Raw genomic sequence first — 18,967 nt, 5'->3', positions numbered from 1 at the left:
GGAGAGTTATTACTCAAATAAAGACTACTCTATACATGTAATAGGGTGAAAGACATTAATCGTAATCTAAAGTGCTTGAATATGCTGTGAGATAAAATTGAGCTTAAAAATGCTGGATTTCTGGGTTCCTTAACAATACAAGAAATGATAATAGTTAATAGATAAGAGTTTGTGAGAATATGTATTCCATAATTTCATACTTCTACTGCTGCCGTAGAGGTGGTGATGGATAGGATTAGAGTAAATTCAATTTATATGTGTTTTAGCTCTGTCATTAAATACGATTAGCTTTCTTCCTCTCCTGCTTAGGTTCCCAGGAAGTCGAAGTTGACCATTCACAGGAATCTCCGGGATGACGAGGGCTTTATCATCAGGCACTTTGCTGGAGCAGTTTGCTATGAAACGGTAATTCACTCAGATCTTATTATATAGGGATGTTGGGGCTAGGTGGTATTCACAAAATCCAGTATTCCAGTAGAATATTTTTTTACCAAACAACTCTATTTATAACGTGTCCTACATAGTTACCCCTTACACAAGACAGTGGAGTTACTTTAAAGCTAACAAAAACTCAACAGTCAATGAACAAAGCAAATTAGATTTGATCAAGTAATACACTAATTGTTCCAGCTCCAACACTTTTGTAGCCCTGGTACAATACAATACAATAGAATACAATCTCTTACACTTATAAATAACTTGATTTAGTGATGTGTGTTTTATGCTGCAGGGATTAAGGCATTCTTCTTTTGTTTTTGCATTTTGTACATCTATATAAAAGTCTGCCACTACATAAAGATATGCATTTGCATTTGTGTGTCCACAGACTCGGTTTGTGGAAAAGAATAATGATGCCCTCCACATGTCCCTGGAGGGCTTAGTGTCCGAATCGAAAGACAAATTTGTTCGAGAGCTGTTTGAGAACTCAATCCCCAACAAGGACTCCAAGCAAAAGGCGGGCAAACTCGGCTTCATCAGCGTTGGCAACAAGTTCAAGGTCAGAGTTATTGTGAAAAGTTTGTCATTTCGGATTGTTAGACAAAGTCCTTAAACATAACTACAATTGAATAATGCTAAACTATATAAAAATAGTGTTCTGTTCACTTTTAGTCTTGTTTACTGTTACAGGTCATTTATGATCATCAGATGAATCATCATCATCAGTCACTTTAATTGTATACCCTTTTTTATAGGTTTTGCCCAACTGTTTAGTACATATTCCAAATTAAAGATGAATAACATAAAAACTATTGAATTGATATTTGGTTGTCAAGGGATTTTGCTAAATTATGTAGATGTACTATTTGAAATACACAAATTTTCTGCTTACCGGTTCTGTTTACCGATTTCAAAGTGTCAAATTTAGTAAGATAGTTCACAGTACTCCTTTATCTTTTAGCTTGAGGTATGAAAGAAAGGAGTTAGAAAACAGGGGAAGTGAAAAGAAAATAAGAGAAAGAAAGAATGAAACATTCTGGGTTTCACACACAAGTGTGTTGATCAAGCCAAAAAATCAACAACTTTCAGCTGTATGTCTTATATTTCAACAGCAACCAAAAAAATCCAACTCCAGCCTCAGATTTGAGATTTATTTATGAATAATGTAGCTTTTTTTGCTTTCATCACTAATGCACAAGACTCATCACAAATATGATGCATGCGTTTCAAATAGCTAGAATGTGTTAAATGGAGAGGAAATGTGGAATTAGTTGTCATTTTCTACAGTTGGAAACATGTTAAGATAACTATAATCTGTTAAAATGAGCAGTCTGTAAAATGTGATGTAAAACATAAATTTTAAGATCTTGAATGAAATTCACTTAAACACAGACAGTGGAAAGGTTTCAGTCTTATTAGATCTTAGTGCTATATTCAAAATGGTTAACCACAACATATTGCTAGACAGACTGGGAAACTTCGTGGGACTTTGTGGCACAGTGCTAATTTGGTTTGGATCCTATTTGAAGGGTAGAGAGGGACAATGTTGTGTTGATTGGTAATTACATATCTGAGCGTACAAAAATGACGTGGAGTCCCCCAAGGCTCCATTCTCAGGCCTCTTCTGTTCAACATCTGCATGCTCCCACGAGTGCAAGTCATAGAAAACAACAAAATATCTTCCCATAATTATGCAGACGACACCGATTTATGTAACGATATCACCAGGTGATTGAGTAGGTACATTGAAAAAATCTATGAAATCTGATTTTAATCTTTTATTTTACTTTGTTTTAATCCTTTTAAATCCTGTGTATGTGTCTTTTTATATTATTTTTCGAATTATCTTGTGTCTCTTGTATACTTGTCTTAATGCCTTTTATGTTTTATGGAAGGCACTTAAAATGTCCTTGTTGTTGAAAGGTGCTATACAGATACATTTGCTTTGCCTTTAACTCTGGTTGCTCCCTTCCTTACCTGTGGCGAGGATATGTGTCACTACAACCTAATTTGAAATGTCTGTCTGGGCTACCTTTATCACAAACATTAAAAAAATAAATCACAAAACATTTCCTTTTGGTCTGCTTGCACACACAGACCCAGCTGAACCTGCTGCTGGAAAAACTTCGCAGTACTGTGAGTAATATGTCATCTTCATTGTATATTTTACAGAAAAGGTTTTTGCTTGTCTGCTAAGAATCAATAAGTAATTATTAATCTTTGTGTGCATAGGGCTCAAGTTTCATCCGCTGTGTAAAACCCAACCTGAAGATGGTCAGCCACAAGTTTGAAGGAGCTCTGATTCTCTCACAGTTGCAGTGCTCAGGTGGGACCAAACATTTACAGAATGTGCTGTAGGTTTTTGAAAAAGTTGTCATATTTACAACTTATCATTTTTAGGATGAGTAAATATACAAAGGATTACTAAGGATATCTTTACCCAATATAGCTCTACTGCTAATGGAACAGGATGACCCCACTTACAGTGTATGTAATACAGGAGATGGACAACCATAGTGAAACATCTTGATATAACATCATGATAAGATCATGATATGAATATGACATACCCAAGAACCTCAGAATTTGACCTAAATATGGGACCTTTCTCCAAAAAGGAAAGGCTCCGGGTTTAAGGAATGCAGGATATGTAAATTTACATTTCTTCCTACTGCTTTCCACAAACGTTGAATTATATTAAACTGTTGTGACTGGAAAAACCTTTTGTAACATTTAACTTATACTATATTTCAGTGCAGTTTGTCCTTGTTTGGCATACTGCGCTGTACACTGTCATCTTGTTTTGGACAGTTTCCTTGTCACATTATATAATTTTCACCTTTTTGTAAATGTTGCACCTTCACTTGGGGCCATGGACCATGATGGAAGTGGAAGTCTGTTATTTGCTTCATGTTGCTTAAAAAAACATAAAACAGTGCTAAATCATGTATTTTGACATCAGTGCATACTGCTACTGTAATTGATGCAAAAGTTAATATGATCCTGCAACAGCCTTTGCGATTTGTGATTACAATAAAGTAACATTGTTCTTTCATGCAGTGACCCTCTCATGTAGAAATGCAACTATTCTCACTTGCACGCACACACACACACACACACACACACACACACACACACACACACACACACACACACACACACACACACACACATACATTGATAAAGTACTTGTCAGGAATAAAACAGAGTAGTGTATGCTGTATGTAAACTAACAGATTTCAGCTTGCTTGGTAGGTCAGTCATGTACATTTTATGGTGTACTATAATTCTGCAGGCAATGCTGTTTCACTTCAAAAGACCATTTTTTTCTTTGGTTGTGTTTTTTTCTTGATTAGGAATGGTGTCGGTGTTAGACCTGATGCAGGGGGGTTTCCCCTCCAGAGCTCCCTTCCATGAGCTCTACAACATGTATAAACAGTATATGCCTGACAAGCTCACACGCCTGAATCCACGACTCTTCTGCAAGGTGGGATTACGTAAATTGAATAGTTTTCTCCTTCACGGGAGAAAAGCAAAGTGTACTGTTGGTTTAAGATAATTATTGTTATCTGTTTAAAATAAAGTTTTGTAAAAAAAAAAAAAGCCTCTAGCAACACTGATGCATTTGGGAAATGATTAACGAACATAAACAGTTTAGTTCCCTACATTCTTACCAAATATATTATTGCTGTGCCACTGAATGGGAATTTGTCTCTGTAGGCTTTGTTCAAAGCTCTGGGACTAAACGACAATGACTTCAAGTTTGGATTGACCAGAGTGTTCTTCCGCCCTGGAAAGGTACAGAGAAGTCAACAGAATTGATTGTGCATTAATGTTGCAGATCATTATGCAGAACCCTACAAATAGGCCTATGTCTTAAAAGGATCATAGCTTAATTTGTGTGTTTGTGTACCTGCATCAGTTTGCTGAGTTTGACCAGATCATGAAGTCTGATCCAGAACACCTCGCAGAGCTGCTGAAGAAAGTCAACCAGTGGTTGGTGTGCAGCTGCTGGAAGAAGGTCCAGTGGTGCAGCCTGTCTGTCATCAAACGTGGGTTGAATCCACTGAACAACAGAGCTTGTGATGTGTAACTCAAGCAGCCTCAATATAAGTATCTGCAGTGTAGCTTAGGAATGATTTTGATTGTCATGAATTTCTGTTTTGACATTTCTCTTATGTTTGGTCTATGGTCTAAGTTCGGTGTCCAGATCACACTTGGTCTAGACATTGAAGAAAATATGTAATTGTCTTTGCCTGGGTTATGTCTTTTTCAGAGACACTTCCTATAAAGTCATGAAACTTCCATTTCTTAGCACTTAGGCAATATACATCATGCATATGCTGCTTGGCCCGAGTCAGTCCTTTCTAGAGAGGTGACACTGGTAAAAACATATTGGAGCCACATCACATGAGACTTCTACACAAAACTGCAAATTAATAATAATATAAAAAAGAAGAAAGTCAGTAGCACAAGTTATTTTGTTAGTTAAGCCATTTCTCTTTCTAGTGGATGATCATGTATGAGATGCTTTGTCATTTCCTAACAGGTTATTATATAGCTCTGATAGCTATACTAAATCATATTTCACGCTTACACTCATTCTGAATATTGAAAGCAGCAGCCTTAAGCAATATGGAATAGTACTCTAAAAGCAGTTCCTTGAAGCATTACACTCTGTTTAAAGTTATTGATTTCCAGCCTTTAATAAAGTGCCGGCTGGCTTCTGCTTATTTGTGTACAAGCATCAAATGAAATTGCATTAGAGTTATAACAGAACGCTGCCTCTGCTTGACCACACATTTCTTGCATAAATGACCGAAGGTAATTTATGTCCCTGGTGCTGGTCATTTATTTCCTTCAACACCTTACCTTATTATCACAGGTGTGTGTGTGTGTGTGTGTGTGTGTGTGTGTGTGTGTGTGTGTGTGTGTGTGTGTGTGTGTGTGTGTGTGTGTGTGTGTGTGTGTGTGTGTATTTGTGTGTGTGCATGAAGTAAGAAAGTACATGCATAGTGGTCGTACAATTCTGCACTACTTTTTTTTGTGCCTGATGATCGATATTACTCATTATAGCAGTTTATACATAGCTGTAACATAATTAGCCAGAGCATAATCTTTTCAGTTACATTTTTCTCATACCTGTCTGATATTTATCTTTTAATATAACGTTTGTTTTTATAATGTCTAAGAAGGGCATTGCTGAACTATTTCCATGGTATACCTTTGGTTTTTGTAGATGAGCATATTCATGCACTGAAGAAGTATGTCAATTATTTAAGAGTTGGGAGCGACAATGATTTTTTAGGCCTTTATTAGAGAGACATAGTAAAGAGATGACAGACCACCACTATAAGTATTTTTATACATCTTTGTTTGAATCCTCTTCCGTTTTTTCCTCCCCATCTTCAACAGTTCGGAACAAGATGAGTTACAGAGCTCTGGCCTGCATTAAGATACAGAAGACTGTCCGCATGTGGTTGTGTAAGAGAAAGCATAAGCCACGGTGAGTCTCCTGTTGGTTCTTGTGCCCAGCACACACACATTGCATTTTCACTGTCTTTCTGTTTGTCCATGTCCTATGCTTTTATCTTTTACCCTGTACTCTTTTGTGCTTTTTATTTAAACTGATTCATGCCTGGTGGGTTTTGATGGCTTTCCCATATTGTGCATTTAGGAGTTCAAATCAATCTAGAAAGTCATCTGTGGAGAAATGATGTCTTACTGCACTGCTTTGGGAAATACTGTATGTCTTGCTCTATTGGGTTGCATTTAGAAAAATTGCTCTTGTGAACCCAACCATCCAGATGATGGGTTTTTAGATTCAGTTTTTGAGAATCAGATTTTGATTGTGACTGGCGGTACAGTATGTGTAAGGATGCATTAGGAAATGTTTTATACCAGGCCTCCACCGACACCTTCTTTATCCTCATTATAGTCAGGAAGTAAAGATGGGGGGTAAATTAGAACACAATCACGCTGTCTCGGAAATATAAACAACATTTTTGCCAACTGTGAGGCAAATGCACACCTCTGACCCATGATATTGGTCTGCTAGTCAAGTGTGATTTCATACTATATGATGGTCGGGGTTTGCTCGTCGTCCCAAATCACATTTGATTGGAATAATTTATGTTTATGCCCCCGTGTTCAAAAGTCCTCAAAAATGAGGGGAACAGAGAGGGATTTAAAGCTATAAAAAAAAATATATATATATATATATATATTTAATATGTTCATCACCTCTTTTAAGCAGCCTTTTGCCCTTTTTTTTTTCTCTCATAGCATTGATGGCATGGTAAAGGTTCGAAACCTGAAGAAACACATGGAGCGGTTCAACAAGGTGGTGAACGGGCTGAAGGAGGGCAAGCAGGAGATGGCCAAACAGGTTCAGGAGCTGGCTGCCTCCATAGACACTCTGTTAGCGAAGATAAAGGCGAGTCTGTGTTCACTTCTTTCATATAACCCAAGGTGGTCTTTGCTCTTTTGGTTTTTTAAAGCTGCTCGTGTCAACAGTTTTCCAGGTATTTTGAGCATGATACAGTGTGAGCAATAAAACATTTAGCTGTTCTCCTTTATATGTGTTTATCCTGGGGAAGATTTTTCAGAACACATACCTTGCTTTAGGCATGACTGCCTCAGATGTATATGGTTCTCTACATTCACACCAGTAGCTCCCTGGCACAAGCAGTCTTCTCCTGTTCTACACTATGCCCTTTCCTAAGTGTGCTGTGCCCTTTTCTCATTCTGTCTCTTTTAGAATCAATATTTTCAATCACCTCAGGATAAAAAGAAGAGCTAGGTGAAGAAGAAATCCTCTCCTCTCCAATAATATAATTTAGAGAGTCTGTTTTGCTAAATTATCAAACTTGGTTAGTGAAATCCCAGCTCTCCCTGAGCAATGAGCATCCGTCTTATTGGACCCTGTAGGTACGGCAAATCATCACAAACACATCCACATGCTATCCAGATATCTGGGCACTGACTTCCCAATAGTGTTGGTTTTCTGTATGCAATCAACAGGTATGATTAGAGTGCTCATAGGTTCCTCAAGTTATCCTGACGTATACTGAAGCACCTTGTTATCCCCTTTACCCCAATCAGCCTCTCCCACTCACCCTATCTTCCTCTGTTAGCATATTAGCTATCCCACTGTTGACACTCATGGCGTTCTGAGTGCTCAGAAATTGCTCCTGGCACGGCGTTTCAGAATGAATAATGCATGAGATGCCAATGGCTGTCATTCAGACTTCTATACGTTGGGGACAAGACCTTGTCATCTTCCCTCCCTGTGCCACTGTTAGAGACTCACTCTAATGAATCTTCGCAATACGGTGACCTCTTCTCCCCCTGCTGATTGTCTGACAAGTATAGTGGGGAATCTTGGCTGCAGTGTGCAAGTGACAGTCACAGTGTCAGTCAGTGTCTTCCCTTTTTGCCACATGGGAAGGTTGTGCCATAGTAACGGTGGAGTATATGCCAAGTCAGGCTATAAGTGCACTCGGTGTCACTTCTCGAAAATGTTCCCTCCCCGTGATTGAAAGTAAACAAACTGTTATTCAAACAAATTCAGAATATTCATCCTGAGGGAATCTCATCAGTTTTTATTGTTGATAAACCCATATTAGTATTATTATTATTAGTAATGGTGTTCAAGGCAACCCATGGCTTTGAACTCCTTTGAGGCATATGGCTGAGAAGAATTGGATAAAGACATAAAAAAGTATTTCTTCATTTTGTGACCATCACCTGCCATTGTGATCTTTCTCTTGACCCCTAGGCCACAGTGATGACGTGGAAAGAGATTGACACAGAGTACCAGGGGCTGGTGAAACGCTCAGAGCAGCTGCTCTCCTCCATGCAAAAGAAGAAGCAGGAGGAAGAAGAGAGCGAGAGGCTGAAACACATTGAGGAGGAGATGGAAAAAGAGAGGAAGATGAGGGAGAAGGAAGAGCAACGACGCAAACAGGAGGAAGACGACAGAAGACTGTAAGTGATGGCAGAGGAGGATTATCAAATGGTAAAGGTTTGGAACTATAAGTTGTCTGTCAGTTTTAGTGAAGATTTCTTTTCTCCAAACATTTTAGGAAATCAGAGATGGAGCTGAAGAGGAAGCAGGAGGAAGAAGATAGAAAAAAGAGAGAGGAGGAAGAGAAAGTAATACAGGTTTGGACCACCCTAAAATGTTATATTTTTATATTATGGTCTACTGTCGTACTCGCCTGCTAAAAACCTATGAAGGGGGGCATAAATGTATGAAGATGACCTGGAATACTCCCAAATTAGGTTGCATATCAAGTTGTGTGTATAATGTATATGTCTTTTTTAACGTTTTACTGTAGATTATTTATAAGTGCATGTTTATGAACTCATGGCTCCCTGCAGTCTTTTCTAAGCTTTATGTTTACACCCAATGAGGGCACTGACCCCTGCAGTGACTGAGTGCTCATACCCTGCCATTATAATCACATTAAAGCAAGATGGTTTCCTAGACTTAATCCTAATCCTAGACTGAGCTGGACCTTTATTTGGTCAGTTCCTACAGTATAATGTGCTCCTTACTCCTTACTCCTGTCATGGAATTATTATGGTTTCTTCCCATATTTTCATAGGTTCTCGGATGTTTTCTAAACAGTCCCTGCTTGTAACAGCATACCAATAATTCAACTCCAAAGTAAATTTCATATCTCATGATGTTCATTTTCATGAGCTCAGGAGCTCACAAATGAATCCCATGGCTGCTAAGAATATAGTATACAGCATGTGTGTGTTTTGGATTTAATGGGCAGCAGGAAAAAACCACACAAAACCACCGTTAAGGTTCTAATGTTTCCTCTCACTCTGCCTGCTTTCCCCTCTGATGTGAAACATTCATTTGGTCTCCCATGGAAATAGCTGGGTCATGACATTGGTCAGATCCCCAGTGGATTGCCCGCAGAGTCTTAATTGATGAATCCACTTCTTGCAGAGTTTGCCCTAATGCAACTCCTTTTATCGCCATCCTATGTTTCATTATCATGCCTTTTACTCTCATCTACACTTTGTCACTATTATCCATCTCTGCCTGTTTCACTCACAAACATTTCATTTGTCCCAGTCATTTGTGTAATTGTTATTTCCTTATATTCCATAATTGTTCTCCTCTGGTCTTATTACTACCTCTTCCTCCTCAATTTTGCCATTATGTCTCACCTTTCCTAACCATCCATTCATCCATCTGTTACCCGCACATCACACCTTCTGTATATCTAAAGCCCTTTTTATTCACCCAAGGCCAGTTGGACATTAGCATGCTGTCGTTATTTTTTCTTTCTAGTAGCGAGACAGTTGAGACCAGGCTTTCATAAGCCACATGTCTCAGGAGACTCTCTGCAAAGTTTGTTTATCCACTGCTCTCAAGCTCAAAGCTGCAGCAGTAAACTTTCTAAGGGTGTCTCCTGTGACTTTCATGGCATATTACTCTGTGTTCTTTTCTATTTTCTGCTGTGTCAAAGGTTAGTCTGGCACTGTATCTTGCTCACTTCAAACTTTGTATGATGTCTTTTAACCTAACCCTATTTATTGCACAACACCCAGTCTTTGACTCTGCAGTATTTAGTTTTTCTTAAATGGGAACCTCATCCAATTGAAGACTTCCTATGTATTCTATCATTGAAAGTAGTGTAATAAATATTTGTGAACATTAACAAATTCTTGAAATGTTTCTATACCTTTTTCCCCCAGGATCCTCTTTTGAAATGTGAGTTAAGTAGTCAATACATCTCATGGGTCTTATTCTGCAAACAATGAATTTGATTTGACTTTTTTGGAAAGAGAGAGCGTGCCTGTGGTGATTTGGGGGTTTAACATACAATCTGTGTAATAAAGCTATTTTAAGCAGAATGCAAGGCTTTCTATAAAACTTGCTTGCGCTTGCTATAAAGCAGCTCAACTTTCAAACTGAGGCCATCACAATTTCAAGTTTGGGTTCTCATGCTTCACACTGGCCATGTATCACAGCTGCCCCCCCCACAGTATAAATAATATATTGTTAACTGGAGAGGCATTCATATTTAAAGCTCCTCAGAGAAAAGTATCCATTGTGGACTTTATTAGTGGCGAATATATAGGAGATGAATATATTTTACACATACAGATATATTCACATAGATATATTTATTGATTTATTTATATATATACTGTGTATATATATATGCCCTCTAGGTGCCATTATAGTAATGTTTGGGCTATTCAAGATATTTATTTTCTGTAAAGTAAAAAAAGTTTTAATCTGGGTCAAATTTCTATAACAATGTCCCAACTGATTGTTGTTGAATGTTTGTCTGTTTTATGCCCTGTTGTGACTAGACATATGACCAGTAGCTTCATTAGCAGCTCTAACCTCCGGATAAATATGTCTAATCAGGCTCGGGCACACAGCAGAGCTCTAATTGTTATGAAGGGTCTGGCACACAGTGCAGCATCAGTATTTAGACAGGATCTAGGTTTATGTAGATTTTATAAAGTCACATTAAAAGCTGTTTGTATATGTTTGTGTTTACAGGCGGAGTTGGAGATTCAGCTGGCTGTGGAGCGCGAGGAGCAGGTCCAGCGCACCACCATAGTGGAGCAGGAGAGAAGAGACAGAGAGTTAGCCATGAGAATCGCTCAGAGTGAAGCAGAGCTCATCACTGAGGAGGGACAGCTGGACGCAAGCCTGCGCAGGTATTCTATATGTGAACACAATGCACACCTTTTGATTTCAACTGCCCTTGTGCAGTATGCAGTGCACAGTAAACAAGCAGTGTGAACAATAACTTGAACAGTATGTCTTAACCTCAGCATGCTGTGTAACTGCATTTTTGCTGTTGCTGTGTTTTCTCCCAGCGACGAGTCATTTTCAGAACTTCCTATCTCTTCATCCTCAGCCAGAGCCATGTAAGATATCGGCACTATAACTGCCTGTGTCCAAGTGTACCTCCCACAAACAATAATCCCTCACTCCCTCACCGTCTGTCTTATCCTCTAGTAGGACTAGTCGTAGTCATAAATGTCTTAGCTCCCTAAAACAGATGCAGAAATAAACCAGCAATGCAAAGCCAATAAAAAAAGGTCACCAGTCAAATTTAAATGTCTGGTATGTGTTATGTTATGTGAATCTTATGAATCATAATATATGCCATTTCGTGAATAATTATGTGTGATAATTATCAGACAAAAATTAAGATGGCCCACCAAATCATAAATGACAGGTGCATCAGAATGTGCAGCATGTGATCTCTGATTTCTCTCTGACCTTAATTGGCTCTGCATGAGTCTGCAGTTGATAAAGCTTGTCTGTGTCCTTTGCGCAAGCTCATGAGCTTGACTGTCTGTGTGCTTCCCCTGACTCATACGTTGAGTTGTTGTAAATCTGTTATTATGTTATGTCCTTTAAATACATGTATACTTTAAACTGTATGATAATTATGTAAGAAGTTTTGTTGTAGGTCTTAATGTGTGGACCTCTAGCTTAAATCTCAATAATGATATCAGTGCCTTTTAATTATGACAACTGACAATATTATTTTTTTTCTGACCACTGCTATGAAATATGTAAAGTACAGTACAGTATTTATAATAGTACAGAATGGTACTTTATTTATTTACTAGTTTTGACGTACTCTACTGTGTGTAAGGGAACCACAGGTAACAGGTTATGTACAGGAACACAATTTATAGTACTGTTCCCAAGTATCTTGCAAGCTAGCTGTGTTAAAAATCACGTCCTTGTTCCCTCATTCATTATTCCCTATATAGTAGACACTCAGTAGTTTACTGGATTGCAGCTCGGAGTAATTTCGAACACTGCCATTATTCTCATTTAAATACAGTATGTCATATTCATATTCCTAAATCTCCATCGTAATTTGAACTCCACCGTGGAAGTGGAAGTGAATTCCCTTAACCACACTCTGTGTTTAAAGCCAGGAGAGGTTCTCTCAAAGCCTGCATGGGTCTTATCTGCAGGTCCGGTGAGCACAGAATTACATTTGATCCAATAGTTTGTAATCTCGTCAGTGTTGGCTCGGGCATCCAGGGATCATGTTTGATGTCTCCTGCCATCCCTGTAAGTCAGCTGCCCCCTGGAAACCAGGTGATCTGCTGCCAAAAAGAAGCTCCAAAGGTCACGTGTGTTACATGTGCGAACCACTGAGCTTAAACACATTAAAGCATGGGTGTGGTAGAAGTATACACACTTGCTGGCATTGTAGCTAGATGACCACCTCCTTCCTTCTACATCCATTTTCTGTTCACCTACTGCCAAAAGCAAAGCCCTGGCTATCGCTTCACTCTCACTTCTTCTTTCCTGGCTGCAGCAAAAATAAATCACCATCACACACTGGCCAGACTGGCGATGATCCTGAATCATCTTTCCAGTCAATTTGAATTATAACTGGTAATCTGGCTGATGATTCGTAGATCGGTAATCCTCTTCTCTGAGACATTAGCAGCTATGCCGACTGTAAATAGAGGAGGTAAATCCATCGCATTATTGAATTAGCAGCCTCAACTCAGCAGGGAAGCTGGAGACACGGCTGACACAAGCTCAGATGTGCTGCAGTAGTCATTCAAGTAGCTGAAACTCTGCAGCCCCAGTTTCAATCATATATTACAGTACTGCATCATTTGCCTTTTATTTTTTAGTAATCTTTCATTCTGGTTAAAATAAGCCTGGGCAGAAACACTCAAAGTGCCAGCAGATGTAAGTTGTAACATTAGCAGAGCTTTCCATCATTTTAAGTGGAGTTGAAACATTAGGTTGCAGTGATACGGACAGACTCTGCTCTTCAGTTCCCCTGCTGACCGGTCTCTAATTTAATCAGCTGAGACAGTGAGGAGGGCTTGAAAGAAGTGAGGCATATGTTTTCATTTCTCGCTGAGGGTGAAAATCCTGTTTTCCTTTTAATATTCATGTATTTTGTCTGCCATTGAAATTCTACATCCCACCACGATCCAGTCAAAATCAGTGTTGTAATGTTACGAAGTACAAATACTTTGTTACTGTACTTAAGCAGAATTTTCACGTATCTGTACTTCACTTCGTTATTTATATCTCCGGAAACTTTTACTTCTATGCCACTACATTTCCTAAATAAAATGTATACTTTTACTCCACTACATTTTCCCTAAGCATCTTAGTTACACGTTAATACAAAATAAAATCAGAAGAAATTTGTTACAATGGAAAAAAGGTTTGGCAAATCATTGCTCCTAGATTGCAAGTTAATGCACACTCCATTGCAGCTGGTGACGTGATGCCTGTTGTACCGCCATGGTAACAGACGATGACCACCCCGACGACAGTGGTGATGAAGATAATGTTACACACCTTTGGCTATAATCAAAAGTGTTTTTTTTACTTTTACTTTTACTTCTAATACTTAAGTGTATTTAATATCAGAAAATGACTTTTGATACTTAATTACAGTACACATCAGATAATTTAAAGTGCTCATATTATGCTTTTTGGCTTTTTGGCTTTCCTTTATTGTGTTATATATCTTCTTTGTGCATGTAATAGGTTTACAAAGTGAAAAAGCCCAAAGTCCAGCCCAAAGGGACTTACCATCTCCAACAGAAAACAGTGTTCACAAACTGCTCCAAACAGCTCTGTTGTAGTCCAGCCTTTACTTCCGTGACGAACGTGCGTCACTTTGTAACACGTTATAATGCTTGCCTAGCTGCTACCGTGGCACGCTTCTGACTAGCTAGCAGTGCTTACCTAGCTACTGCACATGTGCGACTCCCAACAAGCAAAGATGGATAGAAGTGAGATGTCTCACTCTGTAGCTAAAACAGAGAGCTCATCACACAGGGTGAAAAGAGGAGCTGCAGCAATGTGCAGTACAACAAAAATATGGTGTTTTCTGAATATTAAACCACATAAACCTATTCTGATATAACCTCTAAATACAATTATGAACCGGAATATGTGCATAATTTGAGCAATTTAAGAAGAAGTAATATTCTAAAAAGTGACTTTAACTTCTACCAAAGTTATTTTCTGGTAATATACTTGTACTTTTACTCAGGTATTGCTTTCAAGTACTTTATACAAGACTGGTAAAAATACACATCAAATTTTGCGTTTAGTACTTTGTTCCTGAGGAGCTGTTTCTTTTAGAAGCTGTCACTTCCCTGATTGTGAAATGATATTCAGCGTTGAAAAATAAGAAACCTAAAACGCTTAATCTCTGGTCACTCCCACCTTGTCACACTCTTACCTGTCTTCACACTCACCTTTCTTTTCTTTTTTTCTCCCTTTAACACACCCACATTCATCTGTTCCTTGCTACAGGGGTCCTCAAGTGCAGGCAACCAAAGCTGCTGCCGGTGTGAAAAAGTATGACCTCAGCAAGTGGAAGTATGCTGAGCTGCGAGATGTCATCAACACTTCCTGTGGTGAGAAATCCCAAACGAGATCAGGATGATGCCACCTTTATCAGCTAAACAGAGTGTGTGTGCGCTGAACCGGCTGTTACAAACAGTTCCAGGTGGAAGAGCTCTTAGTGAAATGCAACTATATTCTTTCATTCCAAACGTATTGTACAGTTTTTTTAGCCCCTAGATTAAATAATTCAGCAGCATGTTTTGTCACCTAAACCGTTTTTCATCTGCACTCTGTTTCATTTTTTTCTCTTTGTAATTGTTTTGAATACCCAAAGTGAGTGTTAAATAGCTGAGGCTGCAGCTGTACAGAGTGTGAACACAAGATGTCTTGCCTAAAAAAATCTATCTGAGGATGTTCCCTTCCCACAGCTGCTATGACTCATCAGCATTCGTTTTATTGGTGGAGAGAGAACATTATTATTACTGCCCTTCCGAGTCATTCCCATCCAACACTCTCCTCAGTCAGCATGCAAAGCAGATGCCTTTCTGCTCTCACACTTGTCAATGCCTTTTATCGTTGCCACTTACTGTATACAGTACTCTGATCAGTGCTGAGGACATCTGGCTAATTTTTCTTTGGTGGTGAAACCAAAAAGCTGTGTTTGAAGTCTTACTAATTATAGCCTTATGTTCACTAAAAGACCTGTATGCTGTGAATGCTTTCTTGTATTTTATTATAGGAAAGAAAACACAGTGTGAGCCCCTAAACTCCTCATTATACTGTATTATATACAGTATATAGTACAAGTTTATCAAAATTAAACATGTTGTACAACTCATCTCCAATATAATGCTTCCCAAATGATTCCATAAATGATTTATGTTCCATGTGTATTCCATAAATATTTGCGTGTTGTGGAGTTGTTTGAGTGCTCACTGTTGTCATGTTGTGTGGACAGACATTGAGCTGCTGGCGGCCTGCAGAGAGGAGTTCCACCGCCGTCTGAAGGTCTATCACGCATGGAAGTCCAAGAACAAGAAACGTACCGATGACGGAAGTGATCAGAGAGCTCCTAAATCTGTCACTGACTATGGTTAGTAGAGATTATTCCCTGTATCAACTTTGCTCTAAATGAATATAATTCCATGCATCATCTGCGGATATGAACACAAATCTGTATATTCATAAACGCAGCACACAAACGTACATTTCATACATGCACACCTCACCCCTGGCACATCACATTACAGGTGACAAATGTTTATTTTCTCGCACCTTCGCCAATCGCTGTCATTAGCAGGAAATAATGACCTGCGCACAAATAATCTCCTTGTGTTTCCTAACATTCAATTAGCAGACGAGACGCCAAGGCCTGAAAATGCAGCCGCCTTCTGCCTGGCTCTGCCCAAAATATTTGATGTAATTAGCAAGTAACTGCCAGCCATGCCTCTTTAGGTTCAGTAGCTGCTGCTGCTGCTATGACAGCTCACTGCTTTGTCAACCAAGCATTTGGTCTGTGCCAAAAACACACACACACACACACACACACACACACACACACACACACACACACACAAATGTTATTTTGCTGCTTTAAAGCTTACCGGTGCTCTGCATTTCCCTCCTTTTTTCATCTTGAAAACAAATATTAAGTTTGATGGGGGGAATGGGAACATTAGATTCCCTGTTGCTTCTACTTTCACTACATTTACTCCACTTTCTCTTTTGATATGATAGCTCCTGAAAGCCATACTGGCAGAGCTTTGTTTGCCTTATACTTGGATCCTGTTCTTGATCTCTGCTGATGCAGAAGGAGTCATATCAAGCCATTTCATAAGAGGCTAAAAGCTGCTTTACCTGGCTTTTCCATGTGATATTTACTTGGGCATTTTCTGGGTCCTTTTTCATCTCGTACATTTTGAAAGCTTTATACTTTGTTTTCTGCCCCACTCAACTTGTTCTGTGCTGTTAGCAAAACATGGAAAAACACGAGTATTATATGGTTATTTACGACCAAATGTCAGATGCTTTGTTGTGAATGCTACTCTGGAGATAAACAATAATCTGATGTCATCTTTTAATGATCACACTCCCACTGCAGCTGAACAGAACCCAGCTCCTCCGATGACAGCCCAGCATCAGGAAGTGGCCATGAACCGCCAGCAGCGATATTTTCGCATTCCTTTCATCCGGCCAGCAGACCAGTACAAAGACCCGCAGAATAAAAAGAAGGGCTGGTGGTACGCCCACTTCGATGGGCCCTGGATCGCCAGACAGATGGAGCTTCACCCAGACAAACAACCTATTGTGTTGGTTGCAGGTGAGTCGGCAGCTTTTGCTTGTATTTTTATATCATAGAATCCTGATATTTGCATTGCAACTTATCATTATTTTGGTAACACTTTATAAAATGGGTACATTAATTATCATGAATTCATGCATGACTTTATGCATGACTAAGCATGAATTCATTCATGTAGTATTTCATGAACTATCAGTAATATACAGGGATTAATAGTATATTATGCATGACTTAATGCAGTAACAATATGTTAATGCATGAATTAAGGTATTTCAAAAATCATACCACCAAAACCTGTATGTTAGGTTGAATTTCTTTCCAGGCGCTGTAACAGTGGCTGTCCGTCACTCCTGATAGGATAGGATAAAATGCGGAGATGGATTCTCTCATTCCTTAAGTTTAATGGATACTTTTAATGGATACTTGTGCATAAAGTGCACATCCTTTCAGTAACCCTCCTGTCCTTATTTGTCCACTACTCAGGGAAAGATGACATGGAGATGTGTGAGCTGAGTCTGGAGGAGACGGGTCTGACCAGGAAGCGGGGCGCGGAGATCCTGCCCAGGCAGTTTGAAGAAATCTGGGAACGCTGCGATGGAATTCAGTACCTCAAAAAAGCCATTGAGAACAAGCAGGCCCGCCCCACATACGCTACGGCCATGCTTCAGAGTCTCCTCAAGTGAACCACAGCACCAAGATAAGCGTCCTGAAACATGACACTGATACACAGACTCACAAACATAAACATGCACATTCAAGGCCAGCGCGGTGTACCTGCGGTTTGTGGGATGAAAAGAAGTAACCACAGAGAAAGATGCTCCTTATACAATCTTACTGTATGCACTCAGTGTTTCATCTCCTTTTAAATACCGGGATGTTCTTTATCTTCACTTTTTATATATTCTATTTTGCAGTGTAACACCTTATTGGTGTAGCGTTAGCATTTCAGTCTTCTTGTCAATCTATGCTTGAATGGATTATCGCACTGTGACGCCTTAAATTGCAATATCACTGCACTACACCCAGGAAGTCTTAATTGGTGCGTAGCTTATCTAGCTATTAACCTGAAACCTTAACGGTCTGCAATAAGGACAATAAATGAGATGTTTAGAGAAAATATGTAGATTTAATAGTGACTAACAATATTGTCTTTCATTATATTATATTATATATATATATATATATACTGTATTTCATAAGAATACAAATAATAATGATATTTCGGTCCTCCATCTACAAGTTTGACACTTGGGACAATCACGTGATGGCTAAACTTTCATAACTTTTTAATGACTTCACACAAAATAACAATTCAAAATAGTCATGGAATGTATTTTTTAAGCAAGATGAATTCATTTCAAGTGCTGGGTTTATTACAATCTTAGAAGTTTTGTCTTTTTAATCTATCTTTAACTGTTAAAATCCTTGAAAATGGCATCTTTTTTGTATTGTTGTTCATTTGTTACACAAGAGGGAAATGTTGAAGTTAGTTTTCATGTTTGCAGTTTCGTTGGTTTGGGGTTGTTTAACGGGCAATGCTGTAATTTGTGTGTGTGTTTGTGTGTGTGTGTGTGTGTGTGTGTGTGTGTGTGTGTGTGTGTGTGTGTGTGTGTGTGTGTGTGTGTGTTTGTGTGTTACATGTTTGTTCATATAATATTTTATTAGGCTGATTACTTGACTCCTGTGTTGGTTAGATCAGGAACATTTCAGTCATCTTATTGGACATTCATGCAATACCTTTATTTAGTTTCACACTTACTGAAAGATTCAGTAGTCGACTGGAACTAATGATTCACTTTTAATAATAGATTTGGTTGTATTTGGCCTCCTGTTGCACTGGAATACTGTAGACAATAAATGTATGCCCCCATGTT

The 18,967-nt window shown here is 38.8% G+C and overlaps 1 protein-coding gene across 1 annotated transcript in view; it reads left to right on the top strand.

Moving 5' to 3' along the window:
* myo6b (myosin VIb) overlaps positions 1-18,967 on the top strand; it is a 36,593-nt gene extending 17,626 nt beyond the window's left edge. The window contains exons 17-32 of the mRNA XM_078277851.1: positions 310-405; positions 827-997; positions 2,536-2,574; positions 2,671-2,764; positions 3,795-3,925; positions 4,159-4,236; positions 4,361-4,490; positions 5,854-5,944; positions 6,724-6,874; positions 8,219-8,427; positions 8,526-8,604; positions 10,982-11,142; positions 14,759-14,862; positions 15,750-15,884; positions 16,893-17,111; positions 17,577-18,967. Coding sequence (XP_078133977.1) covers positions 310-405; positions 827-997; positions 2,536-2,574; positions 2,671-2,764; positions 3,795-3,925; positions 4,159-4,236; positions 4,361-4,490; positions 5,854-5,944; positions 6,724-6,874; positions 8,219-8,427; positions 8,526-8,604; positions 10,982-11,142; positions 14,759-14,862; positions 15,750-15,884; positions 16,893-17,111; positions 17,577-17,776 — 2,088 coding nt within the window. The 3' untranslated portion in view covers positions 17,777-18,967. The remainder of the gene's footprint in view (positions 1-309; positions 406-826; positions 998-2,535; positions 2,575-2,670; positions 2,765-3,794; positions 3,926-4,158; positions 4,237-4,360; positions 4,491-5,853; positions 5,945-6,723; positions 6,875-8,218; positions 8,428-8,525; positions 8,605-10,981; positions 11,143-14,758; positions 14,863-15,749; positions 15,885-16,892; positions 17,112-17,576) is intronic.

The sequence above is a fragment of the Sander vitreus genome, chromosome 20 (genome assembly GCF_031162955.1).
Source record: "Sander vitreus isolate 19-12246 chromosome 20, sanVit1, whole genome shotgun sequence".
Lineage (NCBI taxonomy): Eukaryota > Metazoa > Chordata > Actinopteri > Perciformes > Percidae > Sander > Sander vitreus.
This window is presented reverse-complemented; position numbering and strand designations above follow the sequence as displayed.